This window comes from Magnolia sinica, chromosome 12, assembly GCF_029962835.1.
Source record: "Magnolia sinica isolate HGM2019 chromosome 12, MsV1, whole genome shotgun sequence".
Classification (NCBI taxonomy): Eukaryota; Viridiplantae; Streptophyta; class Magnoliopsida; order Magnoliales; family Magnoliaceae; genus Magnolia; species Magnolia sinica.
Window position 1 is genome coordinate 22375644 of NC_080584.1, and position 15384 is coordinate 22391027.

The following is a 15384-nucleotide window of genomic DNA, read 5'->3' on the forward strand; positions in this document are numbered from 1 at the left end:
GGAGCACCATGCAGGTCGATGTACTTAGGATCATGGTTCCTGCGGTGGGGCCAGTTGGAGTGGATGGATTTGGAGCTGGAGATGGTGTGGATGGGGATGAGATTCTCTCAGCGCAGACGAAACGGGCTGCGATGCAGAGGAGGGCGGTCGCGGAGTCACTGGCGGCCGAGGATTATGCACGGAGGTTCGAGAATGGTAGTTTGGTGGTAAGTCTTTTGCTTCTTTTTATTTATTTATTTATTTTTTAAAAAAAATTGGTGGAATTTGGGTTTGTAGGATGCTGATTGTGCGGATGAGATGAATGGTTGGAGTTTTGTCTGGCTCTGTTGAATTATGCTTTTGATTCTTTTTTTCAAGCTGGATGATCCCGAATGAGCATGTTGGGTACCCAATTGATTTTTTCCAGGGTAGCTGGTGGGATTCTTTTTATCTCTATTAGCTGGATGATCTCTTGTTATCCTCTTTTTTCTTTTCTTTTAATGAAATTTCTCATTACCCTCTCCCCAAAAAAAAAAAAAGTGATCATCAACATTGAAGACGATAACTGAAGGAGCTTCAAACCCTTTTGGTTTTGCAAATTGGTGCTGATTAATCCTCATACCCAAAGAAGAGGTGACGCATGGCCTTGCTCCCAGGCAATCAAGGGTCAGGATCTTCCAAATGGGAGATTCTTGCTGCAACCACCATCCATGGTGGGGCCCATCAGATCAACAATCTGGATTATTGAACAAAGGGCCCCCAGTTGTAACGACTTCGCATAATGGACACCATTTGTGTTTGTCATTGGGAAGATGATTCCTCCTATTGTGGCATTGCCTGTAAATACTGCATACTCTTCAAATGTTTCTGAAAAAAAGATGCTCTCTGTTTCCTTATGGTTTAAAGATTTCTTTGTTGCTTTTTGTATAAGAAAGTAAGGATTCAAGATTTCTTAGTAGTTATTACTGCCTCTTTGCTCTCTCCCCTTTTCATGCATTTTTAGATTGTTTGATAATTTGTAGTGATCATTCCTTTGTGTCATTTAAGCAAAATTCATTCCATCAAACCCCACTTCATTTTTATTTTTTCTGGGGATGACTGTTCAACACAAATGACAATATTGCCTGTTTGGATGACTTAACAGTTAGGACATGTTCGGATGTGCAGTACAGGACTGAATTGCTACTATTGCCGAATGAGAAATGCTATTATGCAGCTTGTGCCATTGATGTCCTATGTGGTTCCCTCATGGTACATGTGACAATCATGCATGGTGATCAAGGCTGTTAATCTGGTGGGCCAATGCATGGATGGTTAGCATAGGCTTCAAAGGTGCTTGGACAACTTTGCCCATCTACTTGTGACATTTAATAGTTGAATGTGGCATTTGTGGATTGTTGCCTTTTAACCAACTGATCGGATGGCTACCAGTCTCACCCCCTTGATTTTTGGCACATGGCCTATCCATGTGGTGGCCCATCAGATTAATAAACTGATCGCCACTGCATGTTTACCATGCACTATTTTTTTTGGACTGAGTTGTTGGAATGATATCTTGATGGAGTGTCATTTTCTAACATATTTACAGAATGGTTATGACCTACTAAATAAAGGTTTCTGTTGATGGCCCTTGATAGCAAAATTCAAAAACTTTAACTTGACTGCTACGGTTTGTATTTGATCAATTGTGGATGACTGATGCATTTAATGGGCTGCATATCAGTCATCAATTATGCAGATTAAGATATTCAAAAGTTGGAAATATTTTAACACACTTTCTTCAAACAAGACCCATTTGAATTAGTAATGTTCCAGTTTCTGTTCTGCATTGAAATGCCCATGTTTGTTGCAGGAGAAACAAGAAGTTGTCATCGAAAAGGTTGTTCGAAATAAATGCAAATGTGTCACAATTGTGAAAGGCCTTGAACTCTTTGGTGAGCAATGTCCGTTGTCCACTGCAATTCTTTTTTCATTTTTAGTTCAAAAGTTCGATGGAATCCCTTTGCTTGCTAGAAGTTTCATTTGGTTCTTATAAAGGGATATTAGATGATGGCTTTGCAGAAGCTAAGTCTGATTTTTCTCGCTGCCTTTTAATTTCAGGTGCCGGAAAGTGCAATTGTTGTTCTGTCCTGTGTTCTCTCTCTTTATCGGTGTTTTGTGTTTTTATTTTTTCTCTCTGAGTTTCTTTCCTTTTATTTGTGGACAAGAAAGAAATCAGGGCTGATGTAGCCGTTAATGAATACATTATAAGCAACAGCACACTTAAAATACCTCATGTGGATGAACTTTTTTTCTTTTTTCTAATTTGACAAACATATGAAACTAACATCATGTGCAGTCTTTCCTCTTTTTACTCAGAGGTGTGTTCCTCATGAGAAACAGTTGTGCTTTGGTTGTAACGAACTGCATGATTCTGGAAAGTCTGTGCCACAGCAAGTCCCAGAACCAAGGAAAAGAAGGGAAAATAAATGCACCAAGGTATCTGAGATGGGCCCCATTATACTTCGTTCTCATAGGGTGTTATTGACAACTAATCCTGGTGACAAGACTTCAACCAAGGGAAAAGATCACCCCATTAAGGCAGATGCGCCTGTTGAAATGAAGCCAAATTATGTTAAGAAGGATTTATCTTCAAGTATGAATTCTAGCTCAGTATGCAAGGTTGAACAGATTGAAGGGAATACAGGTTCTCGAGGAGTAGACATGGATGGTGCAAAGATATCAATATCTGGAGGTGTGGATTCATCTATTCAAAGAAAATGCAGTTCTGTATGCCTAGACACCATTGTCTTGAAGATGCATCCTTCAGGAAACAATGATTCAACTGTGGAATCGAAGTCTACTTTATTGTCCAGTGATGTGCTTCGCAAAAGATTCAGTACCCATTGATTACTTTCAGTCAAAGAACCAAAAAGAAAGAGCAAGTGGATGAGGCAGATATTCCAAAGAAGTCAGTTGAGGGGATGAAATTTTCACTGGTCAAATGGAACAACTGCACATTAGGTGTAAGTGGCTCACCGGAAGGATCCCCTCAAAGATGTAACTCAGTAGATCAGTCGACTGCTCCCGTTATATTTAGAGAGGATCCAAACATGAGCCCTTTGCTTTTTCAGAGACAAGATGAGGTATATCTTTTTACCTTTTTAAGTAGGCTTTTTGGTAGGGCTGTCAATGAGCTCAGCCTTGGCCCAGGCCAAGCAAACTCAAAATCTTTAATTGGCCTAACTAGACAGGCCCAGCCTGACCAGTTTAAAAACCATGCATAAATAAACCCAAGACCAGCTCATTGACCCTTTGAGGCATTGTAGTCAATAGGCATCACACGAGTGTTCTTTCCCCGTTTTGATTTTTTAAGGGATTGTGTGAAGTTCCTTTTTTTTTTTTTTTTTTGAAAGATGAGAAATTTATTGAAAGAATGATGAGAGCTAGGATTGTGTGAAGGGTGAATTATTACCGTTTGCTGTATTATGTCCATCCTAGATTTGGATCTTAAAATCTGTTTTCAATATACATGGATGGCATGGATGTAGTCACATACGTCAAGGTGGGCCCCATAGTCAGTTGTCCCACGCACCCCTCCCAATGATACTACGGTACGTCCACAGTACACATTGCATGCACCTAGGCCAATCTAAGACGCTCAGGTTGTGGGTCCCACTGCAGATGGAGCATATATAGCTCGCACATCAGAGTCGAATTTCAGGAGAAACGTCATCTAACTTGGTGACCAACAAATGGGAAATTAGAAACTGTCGAGGCCCAGATCCGACAATTTTATTTTATTTTTTTTGAATTTTTTAAATTAATTAATTTTTTTTTAACACACGCACACACACCTCCACACACTCACGCTAGTGGAATTTCACCACCTATGGATACTCGAACCCTTGACCAGGTGTTGAAACTCCTGAAGGTCTACCACCCGTGCAAGAGTAAGGATCTGACAATTAAAGACCATCTGATATGTGCAATCCCCATTCAGCCTGCTTTGTGGGCCCACCTTGGTGTGTTGTATATCCCACCACCCATCCATGTGGAGTCCTTAGGGGATTGATCATCCTCTCCTTTTTTATTCAATTGGGGCCCATTGGGTGGATTTTTGGGTCAGACACCCCGGGCCCATAGGGCTGCCTACACATGGGACATCTCTGCGTTAGGCTACTGTTGGGCCTGCATTCCAACGGCTTGGCCCATTTGATATATGTGTTGCATATCCTCTCTCATCTAGTGGGTCCCACAGTGATGTGTGTGGGCCATCAGGAATTAATTATACTAAGAAATACTTCTATTGTTGAACTCCAAACAACCCAGAAATTTGGGTGGGCTGGAATTTGGCATTGAGCCCAATAATTGTTGCCTATAGATTTTCTTTGGGGCAATATGGCCCACTAGAATTGAGGAGGATTTAAGTCAGTATCTTACCATCTTAATTTCATATTTTTTTGGGCTTAATTAGTGCATGATTAGAGGCCCATTCCAATTGGATTCTTCTTGGGCTAGTCTTCCAGTTAATTAATGGGCCTTATAGCCCTGGTTGGGCTGAAACTTTTGATAGGCCCATTGAACCCTTGGGTTCTATGTTTACCATGTCATTGTGATGAGCCTTATGGGCCAAATACTCAAGTAGTCGGGCTGTTGTTTGCCTACTATAATAAATCCATACTTGGGCCGAGATGTGAGGCCCAACTCACTTGTGTTAAAAATATAAGGATTTTCCATATGTTGGGATAATGGGCTGCCCATTATGCCCACCACAATGAGTGAACCCATGACCCTTATGGTTGGGCCCTAACCTTGCTTAAGGGCCCACCAGGCTGCATTTGTTTTGGGCTTAGTGTATGGCCCACTAGGCCATAGATTGATTGTGCCTTAACCCTTTTTTTTATATACGTAGCAGGCTACCTTTTGGGACCCAGTTGAGGTTAGATGTCCTCCTTGGTGGCCCTAAGGTAGGCCCGTAGAGGCCCTTATAGGTGGTTGAAGGCATACCTTGGGCATGGCTAGGACCGTTCCTCCTTAGGATTTTGACTCTCTTAGTTTGTGGGTCATCCCAAAATACTGGGCTCCCACTAGAGGACTTCTCTTCTTCTTAGAATACCTGTCTATGTGTCTAGATCTTAACCCTCCTTAGGATAGGATTCCATATTCCACAAGTAGCACACTTACATTGTTGCGACCCATATGCATCATTTGTGTGAATTGATTGCATTGTATGGTGGTCATTGAGGAATAAAGTTTCTCCCCTTATGCACATTGAGTGCCTGAAAATTATACATGATCTGTGTGTGCGACTCATGCATTGGTATCGCATTTCATGATGATACTGCCCTTGCTTCATCAAGGCCTTGCCTCCTCAGGGACATTTGTGGATGGCCGTATGTGTGGACACCGAAAATATTACTTGAGTATACCGGGTGCTTAGGATGCCCTTGGGTGAAATTCTCAAAACTTTTATGGTACCAAGAATTTGCTCCAACGCCGTGACCGAGTGAAAACTATGAGCACACGAGGGCCTTATACCGTTAGGTCGCGACTCCCACTATCGTGTAGTTGGTTGGATAGGGGTGTGGCCTTACCTGCCTGGTGTGAGGAGGCATTGCTAGGCTGAGTTTGACCAGCTCGTAAATGGGTCCGCTACCTTCAGGCTTTGTTGGTGATTGACTGTCCACGGGCGAGTAGTGAGGTCTCTTACGCTCATTTGATTATGCGGGGTCAGTAGAGCGGTAGTCATTCGGCAGTGTAATGGACCCCGGTGATTTCCTTTTGATTGGAAATGTACTTGACATATGGTTTGGATATGAGCACTGACATTACTTGCATCACACTGTGTAAGCCCCTTCATGCATTGCCTTGGTATGACGTCCAGTACTCATTGCATCACATTCATGATAAGCCTTGGTAAGGCTGGTGATATTCTCATTGAGCATGTTTCCCTTCTTGCATCTCCTATTCTTCTGTGCACCATTGACACACACTTACACTACCTTCTAAGCTTCTATAAGCTTATACACGATTGATGCGTGCAGGAGACTTTAGGCAGACGTCTTAGCAGCAAAGCGTGGAGTAGAATTAAGCAGTGAGGACTCTAGTGTTGCTGATTTCTTTTTCTTTCCTTATTACTTTATGTATGTTCTATTAGACCTTATGTAAACTTGTAAAAGTTCAAATTCTTAGTAGATTTTGTGATGTGTGCCATTTGTTATTCTCAGATGTACTTGTTGTGATCTTGGGTATGCTCGTATTGAAATGATTATACTGTTATAGAAATCCTCCTTGTAGGATTTCAGGATCGAAACCTGTCTCAAGAGCCGAGAATGGGGTACTGCAGAGGTTGTTGCGGTCAGAACCGGCCAACGGGTTTTTTGTGAGTCTAGTTGCCAAGTCTAGGGCGTGACAGTCCATGACCGTCCTTTTTTCGTTAATAAGAATGACGGTTTTCAACCGTCCTTTAAGTAATACGACACATCAAAATATGATGGCCCATGCGACGGTCCATGACCGTCCTTTTTGATCATTTGTGACGGTTTTAGACCATCCTTTTTTTGCTGTTTTGGTGTAGTGAGCTACATATTTGAATATTGAAGACATGGTAAAGATTATTGTAGAAAGATGTCTTAAATCTGGATATTGTTGTTCGATGACAACGAAGCCGGTCGATGTCATCGAGTATTTTCGGGATTTTTCACCCCTGGTCGCTGGACAATTTTAGTTGTTCTTCGATGTCACGTAGATTCGTTTGTGAAAACGCAGATTTTGTGATTTTTGTTTCCCATTCCGATTCTATTTCTTTTTAAACCTATATAAAGGGGTGTATGTGGGATTGGGAGGTATTCCAAGGTATTCAAAGGGGTTCTAAGTATTTCTAAAAGGGTTCTAAGGTTTCAAGGGGTGGAGAAAAGGAGAGGTTTGAGGATTGCTCAAGCCAGGTAAGTCCTCTATCTTTGTAATTTGTGCTTTCATAGTGGAATTTCCTATCGCTTTGTGCCGTGGTTTTTTCCCGCCAAGGGTTTTCTAAGTTAAATCTCTATGTTCTTTTATAATTGCTTGGTGCTCTAGGATTGCTATCCTAAATCTAGATCTATGTGATTCCGTAGCACAAATCCCAACATTCTGCTGCTCTCACTAGAATTATGTTGGGATTTAGGTAACCTCTTTTTCCAGCATTGGTAGTTCTTTATCATATCACGGCCAAATGACTAAAAACCTAGCTAAATCTGACAGAGTTTAAGTAATGTACTTTTATTTGAGAATGTGATTAACTTGCAATTGGAGTAAATCTAAAATCAGCTCAAAATACTTCTCCCCAATTCATTTTCTACTCAACTGCAGTTCTTCTTCTTCTTCTTCTTCTTCTTCTTCTTTTATTATTATTTTTTAATTTTTTAATTTTTTTTCATATACCCACATATGACAGCACAGTTCCTTGTTCACCAATGTTTCAAGGTTGGTTTTGTTAAGAACAATGCTTCTGGGCTTTTTGTTACCTTTCTAGAGTAGGCAGTCCATCCATTATGTAGTTGCATGGTCAGGAAGTTTATCCGCCCTGTCTCAGACATCTCGCTTGTACTTGGAAGGTGCTGGTGAAAAATTCCCCAACATCCATTAACACCCACCAGTACCAAGTCCTTTAACATCATTCCAGTGTACTTGTGTCCATGTGTAATAGTGATCTGGACCATCCATCTGCCAGCCCCAACCATGGATGGGCAAGACCCAAAAATTTCACTGATGGGTTGATCTTGACTATCTGATTGCTGGGCTGTAAATGGAAGGCCTCAACATAGATGGACTAAAATGGCCTCATAGAATGCACTGCTACTCGTACATATGCAGGCTCATTAAAGAATTATTAACGTATTGTAGTTGCTATTCGCCTTTGCATTACATCTATCTTCTCTTCAACAATGGTATTTATAATGGCTAAAATTGTAGAAATTAGTTCTTTGTTCCAAAACAACTTCACAATCATAACAATGCCGTTTCAGCAAGCATACAATCAATCAATCAAGAAAAGCTATTGACAGAAGTACCGCACACCCTTTCATTGCACATGTACTGATTACATGGCAAAAAAAAAAAAAAAAAGACTAGAAAGAAAAAAAAAAAAAATTAAAAAAGAGAGACGATAAACAGCTATTTGTTTTGATTAATGGAGCAAAATTCCATGGGCCACTGATAAATTCTGTATGAACCTGATAAATTGTGTAATGATACTCTGTAACAATATTAGGTCTTGTTGCCAAGGAAATCTGATGGAAAAAGTTGCATTTATCAAGTGGCAGCAATGTCATGGGCTGGGCGTGTCCATGCCCAACTTATGGACTCGTCCATTTTTGGCTTTCCTTGTACAGTGGCTATGCACGGTGTAGAGAATTTTAGAGAGGATTAGAGTTGTCTAGAGATGTCTAGAACATTCTAGATTTCCTTGGAGTCTTCATGTAGCTGACTAGTGTACAATATAGTTAGAAGATTTCTGAAGTATTTCTAGTTGTTGGATGGCTCCTCTTCCAAGTAGCTTGGCTGCAATTGGGTGACTGGCTGACTTGTCCATAAGGAGGTTGTAGCTGAGTGCCTCATGGGCTTAGAGAAGCACTTAGGGCATCAAAACAAGATGATATGGCTGGAGTTGGGCCAGTTCCAAATTATTCATACTTTCTTATTTGTCTATTTCAGGATTACTCAACGCAACCTCCAACTCAAGAGCTTGTTGTTCGAGACTTGCATGATAACTAGTGGACGTTTCGACACATATACCGTGGTGGGGATATTTTGTCGTATATATTTCAGAAAAGTTCTTATTTGCAAGAATTTATGATATTAAATTACTCATATACTTGTTTAGTGATTAAAGTGCCCCACGTTGCTTTATTCTCTTAGTGTCGCCTTCAAAAATTTTTGCTTTATTCTGTCATGGTGATCTAGCTGGAGGAATTATTTGTCCCTAATACAGCATGCTCAGGGTTTGCGTTTCTACAATTGGAACCCATTGTTTAGCGATCCAAATTTCTGACGCAACGTACTGTGGATCAGCTAGGCTTAAAAAGTATCAGATATTTTGAAGATTCTTAGCTCCTATTTATCTTCTTAACTATTGCATCCACAGATTGATTAGTCTTCTCCTATTGAGGAGATATTTGGGGCAGGGTCTCCATCCTTGGTAGGACTTACTGTTGTTCTATAAACCATTTTAGATATATGTCCAATTTACAATAAGACCCACAATTTAGATGATCTTGTTCAGGTGTGCCCAGTTTACTCATCCAGGGCTCATTGTGCATTGATGCAAACTGTTTAGATTGTGTGACCCATTGCGAATGTGATGTTGGACTAGAATTGGGTTGGAAGTGATCCATTTCCATTCCTAATGTTAATGTCACTGGTTTTGATTCATGTATGGAGTCAAGGAGAAAGGTCCTTGAAACTGGATGGTTGCAAACTCCATGACTTCAAAAAGCAATGAATGTGGCGAGGATCCACAATTGAAATCAATCAACTACTTTTTGAAACAGATTGAGAGTGCTAAAAGTTGCCTTTGTACAACCATGAAATCAGGTGGACCTTCCCCATTTGCTAGGAACGCCATCCTCTAAGCTATACACCGACTAGTTGGGTTGGCTACACAAATGAATCAGCTTGAATCGTGTTATGACATTCCACTCTATCAAGGGCCACATCCTTCATTGTCTTTTGCCTTCCCCTTCCACTATGGTAAAGAGGAGAAAAAAAATAAAATAAAAATCAAGAGAATTTATATGGTGATTGGTATCATTCACTACTGGCCATCATGTGGGTGGGGCATAGATTGAATAAGAGTCGCTAGAGGGTCAGAGTCATTTCACGGGATTAGTTTTAGTAAAATTCTATTTTTTTAAATGCTTATGGTTTTTGGTGGTCTTGTTTTGTAGAAACTTCTCATGCACTTGATCAAGAAATACTGTTGTGTGAATAGCTTCTGATGTTTGATTCATCTCTTTGATAATAGTTTGGCCCTGAATTCATTTAACCTATATTCTCCAAGTTTCAATAGGGGTGACCGTCTAAATTGAATTGGGATGGAAATTGAAAATTGAAATTTTTTTGCGATGCCCTATTTCAAGAAAGGAAGAGCCATAATTAAAAAATTTGGAACGGTTTTAAACCGTTCCTAATGTTTTGTGACGCCCTATTTAGCCATAGTTGGAAACCGTTCCTAAAGAAGGATTTTGGGGCAAATTGTTTTTAGTTTTTCAGTTGTTATTTAGGCAAGGGATGTTGAATGCCTTGGAAATGATAATAATTTTCATGTAATTCAATTTTCATCTGTTTGTAAAGAAATGCATGGAATGTGTTTTCCTTCAAAATTTTTTGAGAAATTACAGAAATTGTCATTGTCCAGGACTTCTGTGGGATCTCGAAAATGAGAGAGATTTTAATGGTTTTATCATCTTTTTTCCAGTCTTCTAAATCCATCCAAGCTGTTTCCTCCTATCATTTAGTTGTTAGAAAGAGCCTTCTAGCAGTTCTTATTTATTCCTTTGATTTTCACTGTTTTTGACAAGTTTTCCAAATCTAAAAGTAATTTATTTTTAAATGGGGGAGGTGAAAATGAAACCCAATTTCCATGTAAAATTGCACTCCAAATTGGCAAATATAATAATTAGTTGGAATCCATAGTTTCCTATTTCCAAGTAGATTCCATCTTTGTTTTCCTATGTGCAGCTATGTTTTCCCTCGTCCATTTAGAGCCATTCAATACCACAATGCAGTTTTGAGCTGAACCTCAAACGCAAATATTGTTTGATCCCCATTCTCAAAATAGGCACCAAGAAAGTTCACTTGCTAGAAATCAATTAGATTGGTTTCTAGAAATTCGACCGGAAAATGTCAATGTGGACTTATTGCAAATTTAAAAGAACAAAAAAAATCTGTTGCAAAATCTGTATCCAATCATGCCCTTGGGATTGTGAAATTGTCAATACCAGTTTTGCTATTGAGATGGGGTAACTATCAATATACAATTTTCAATAGAGGCTACAGAAAATATACATGTTTGGAAAATAAAAAGTTGCAGATTCCAATAACAAATCTGTCATTTCATTTGGATTGTAGTTTTTTCATGAAAATATTAAAAAGGTCAAAATGTAGAGAGATGCCTCTTAAGACTCGTTTGGATACCATCAAATAAGTTACTTTCTCTACTTACAGCAGTAGATAACTGACTTATTTCAAATAGGAAGCTTGGTTTATGATTAATTATAATTAATTTTTTTACTTAAAAGTACATGATCACTTCAGTTAATATTTTTTAGCTTTTCTACTTTTCATTAGTTGCTGAAGAGAGGCATTAGGAGAGAAGAAATAGAGGAAAAGCTATATTGTTTGCCAAACATACTTATCTTCTTAGTAAGTAGAAACTAAAATGAGCTGCTTGTGAAATAAGTAGCTTATCTTAAGCAACTTACTATCCAAATGGGCCTAAAAGCCTTTAAAATCTACTATCAAAATTAATTTTTGAAAGATGTTGATATTGTAGATATGTATATTTTATTTTAATAAAACCTTAGAAATGTATATTATACTATAGGGAAAAAGAACTTAGTCTGGGGCCAATCAATGGCAAAGCCCACTTGATGCACGGTTCAGATCATCATGTACCTTTCCCCATGAAGAAGTCGGGTTGTAGAAATGATATGATCTTTGCGTGAGGTTACACATGGTACCTAAAGTTTTAAAGTTCATCCAGATCGTCGATAAAATGGGCCTTAACATGGATGGACCATCCCAAAACATCTACCACAATGGAGGATCTTAGCCATCTTATTTCTAGCTCTTTTCCACAAATGTGGATCATCGTTATATTGTTGGATTGAAGGGTTGGCATTTTCTACAATGGAAACATTTTGGAGCATGTTCCATCCATGATAATCATTAAGGCCTCACCTGGAAACAGTGTGTATACTCAATCTCCACCATAGAACACTGTAGCCTAGAAATCTCTCTCACCTAGCTATTAAAATCGGTGGATCAAGGCCTAATTGAAGCTCAAGAAAAGCTGATCACCGTTGAAAGTTTAAGACCTTCAATCAGACGGTTAGAATCACCTGATAATCCTGAATTTTAGACTCTTCCATCTCTACTTCTGCACTCATAGATCGAACCAAATTTTCACCAATTGGACAATCCTAACTGTCCAAGTAGTGCCCAGATGATCAACCCAACAGGTCAACGGTTGCGATTAGAGTAAACAAGCCATGTGTGCTGAAGACATTAGGCCAGTTACCCAATTCAGCTGCTATAGCAAGCAACCGTTCTTTCCAGAAAATTCGATAGTACATCAAAGCACTTGAATTTTAAGTTCACAAGCGCAACACTTTACAAGGAGGGCCCACCTTCCATGATCTAAGCCACTTGTACCATAGGATTCACCTTGGATGGCCCATGGTGCAAAAATACAACTGATTGGACATTGCATTGGGTCTCACTGCAGAATGACTAAAACTAAAAATGCCAAGGGTTCACATTTTGACGCAGGAAGGACGTGTTGAGGTGGAGCACGTCTTCCTCGGAGGGATAACTATGAATACTGTGAGCTTCTCCGGACTCCTCACAAAGATACGTTGAATGCACGAGAAAAAAGAAGAAAATAGAAAATAATTTCTAAAAATTCCAAATAAATTGATTGATAATTATCTGATATGCATGTATCCTTGTTACACCATTAATAAAGAAAAAAAAACCCAAAATTCATAATTACCAAAAATAGCAAAATTCTCACTAAAATAAAAATCTTAATTCTAGTAAAACTCTTTTAAAGCTTAGTTTCTAAAAATAAAAATTCCAAATAAACTTTTGCTAGAAGAGTCCTATCATGATAAAAACTTTTTTTTTTTTTTAAAAGAAGAAAATCTAAAACTCTAAAAATAAAAAAATATTTAAAAATATAAAATTACTAAAAATAGTAATTTTTCCTTAAAATTTTATTTTTTAGCTGAAAGCGTGCGTTTTTTGACGAAACGTACAGATGCGACCCACTTTGTGGGTCATTTCACCTCGGTTGGCCCGTTTCGATAAAGATTGATAAGTAGTGCACCTCGTAACAATACTCATACCCAAAGTTACGGCCAATTTACGGTTCACCTTCTTTTCATCCAACCATGCTAGGAATGTTTCTATGTCACGTCCTACATCAGATCCCTCCACTTGGAAAAAACTCGTTGTCGAGTTACTCAAGAGACTTCGCTTATGGTACGCAAATAATTTTTGGTGCCAATGTTTTTCAACATTTTCATTGTATTTTGCATTAAGCTCTTGAGCTGACACAATACATGTACTCGTGCTCACATTGACTTGACTAGTATGAATCTGTTTCTTTACTTGTGCCTGTAAAATCTCATATCCTTTCTGATAGTGTGGACAATTAAGCAGACTTTCTCCTAAGACAAGATCATTATGGTTTTGTGTATCTTGTATGGGAGACAATTCCTTAGGGAGTTCATCAAGCACAATCACCTTGAACTCTTGCAACATTGGTTTCAAATCCTTTGAGATGTTCACAGGCTCTATATATTTTTCCTTTTCAACTAATGTATCTACATCTCCTGTCTCCTCAGATTGTTTAACAAAATCATGTTCGGTTGTGAGAAATTGTTCCTCAAATTTCGAAGTCTTGGGTTGGTTCTCTGTTCCCATAGGGACGATGATAAACTTTCTACCATATTTAATAAATATAAATGCATTATTTCAGCCTTTATGCGTAGCATTGCCATGGTTGACTAAGTAACATCTGACAAGCTTCCATATCGACCATGTCACAAAATACTTGATCCTTATATTTTTACTAATTGAAAACGAGACGGTGCATTGTTCGGTCACCTCTGTTTTCTTACCCTCCTTGATCCATCCAATCGTGTACGGAGATGAGTGTTTTCTCGGTGGAAAGCTTCTATTCTTTTCGAAAGATAATGAATCCACAGATCACCATTCACAAGATTTTGGCCTATACCTTCATTATTTGTCATCGGTCTAAGAGTAGGGCTGTACACGAGTCGAGCTAGCTTGACAAACTCGCTCGACTCGGCTTGAGTCAGCTCAAATTGACTCAGCTTGAATGACCGATTCGGGTCGAGTCAAGCTATTTTTGTGAAGCTCGAGTTGAGTTCAAGCCGAGTTCGAGCATGGGGCATTTCAACTCGACTCAACTCAAACTAGAGCTCGACTTAACTCGATTAATAAATATAAAATTTTAAATATTATATATTATATTTATATTAAATATATTTTATATATTTAATATATATACTTAAGTTTAAGTTTTTTTTTTTAAAAAAAAACCTATCTATACCCTACCGGCCCTACCCCTTTTGCTTTCCCTTTCTTCTCTTTCTCTCTACTACCCTACCCCACCGAGCCACTGCCCGCGCACTCACCCGACCAGCACTCCACCGGACCTCCAAGCTTCCAGCACACTGCCCGCATGCTCACATGGCTAGCACTCCACCAGACCTCTCTTTATCTCACTCTCACGGTCTCTCCGAGCGAACCCGCACCCAATCTCTACTCGGCCCGATCTCTCTCTCTCCCAATCTCTTCGAGGTAGGTGTTTATCTTATTTTTTATTTATTTAACTTGTAGATTTATTTTAGATTTATATAAATATAGATTTATTGTAGATTAGGGGCTGGGTTGGGTCGAGTTAGGGTTTGGGACGGGTTAGGAGGGTTGGGTTGGGTTAGGTTGGGTGCTAGGACGAGTTGGGAGGGCCGCGTTGGGTCAGGTTGGGTTGGCAGGGCTGAGTTAGGTCAGGTTGGGATTTGGGATGGGCTGGGTTGGCAGGGCTGAGTTAGGTCAGGTTGGGATTTGGGATGGGCTGGGTTGGGTCAGGTTGGGTGCTGGGTCAAGTTGGGTTGGCTAGGTTGGGTCGAGTTGGGAAGGGTTGGGTCGTGTGGATGGTCCAATCAATTTATCTGAACTGTCCTTTATGTAATTATGTCCAGCTCACACTTCATCAATCATGATGAAAAAACTGACAAAGGTTGGCCATTCTAGTCAACCAATCAATTGTCTTTGAGATGGCTTATAAAGAATTAAAGATTAATTATGGAATAAAGATTCACGCAACAATTTGAACCATCCTTTTGTTGGGGCCACATCATGGGTAACTTGCGGTTATGGATGGATGGAATCATCATGTTCATGTATTTTGTTAAGGTGGCCCGTGTGGTGTGTTGTAGAGAAATGGATAGTCCACATTTTGGTTGATTGCACTATCCATTTATGTTTAAGAAACTAGGGACTAGGGAGCACTCTAACTTATAGTGCTCTGGGAACTCTAGCCATTTCCTTAACTAAAAGAAGCCTTAGAGAATTGGAAGCTAAATATATTTTGTTTCTAAATGGTGTGTAACAATGTCTTTAGATGATCCATCC

The 15384-nt window shown here is 39.3% G+C and overlaps 1 protein-coding gene across 1 annotated transcript; it reads left to right on the forward strand.

Moving 5' to 3' along the window:
* Nucleotides 1–1825: 1825 nt before the first annotated feature.
* Nucleotides 1826–3169, forward strand: LOC131220405 (uncharacterized). The gene is made up of 2 exons (XM_058215329.1): nt 1826–1913; nt 2080–3169. Exon 2 carries the CDS (start codon nt 2296–2298, stop codon nt 2866–2868), a length of 573 nt encoding a protein of 190 aa, XP_058071312.1. The 5' UTR covers nt 1826–1913; nt 2080–2295; the 3' UTR covers nt 2869–3169.
* The last annotated feature ends 12215 nt before the right edge of the window (nt 3170–15384 follow it).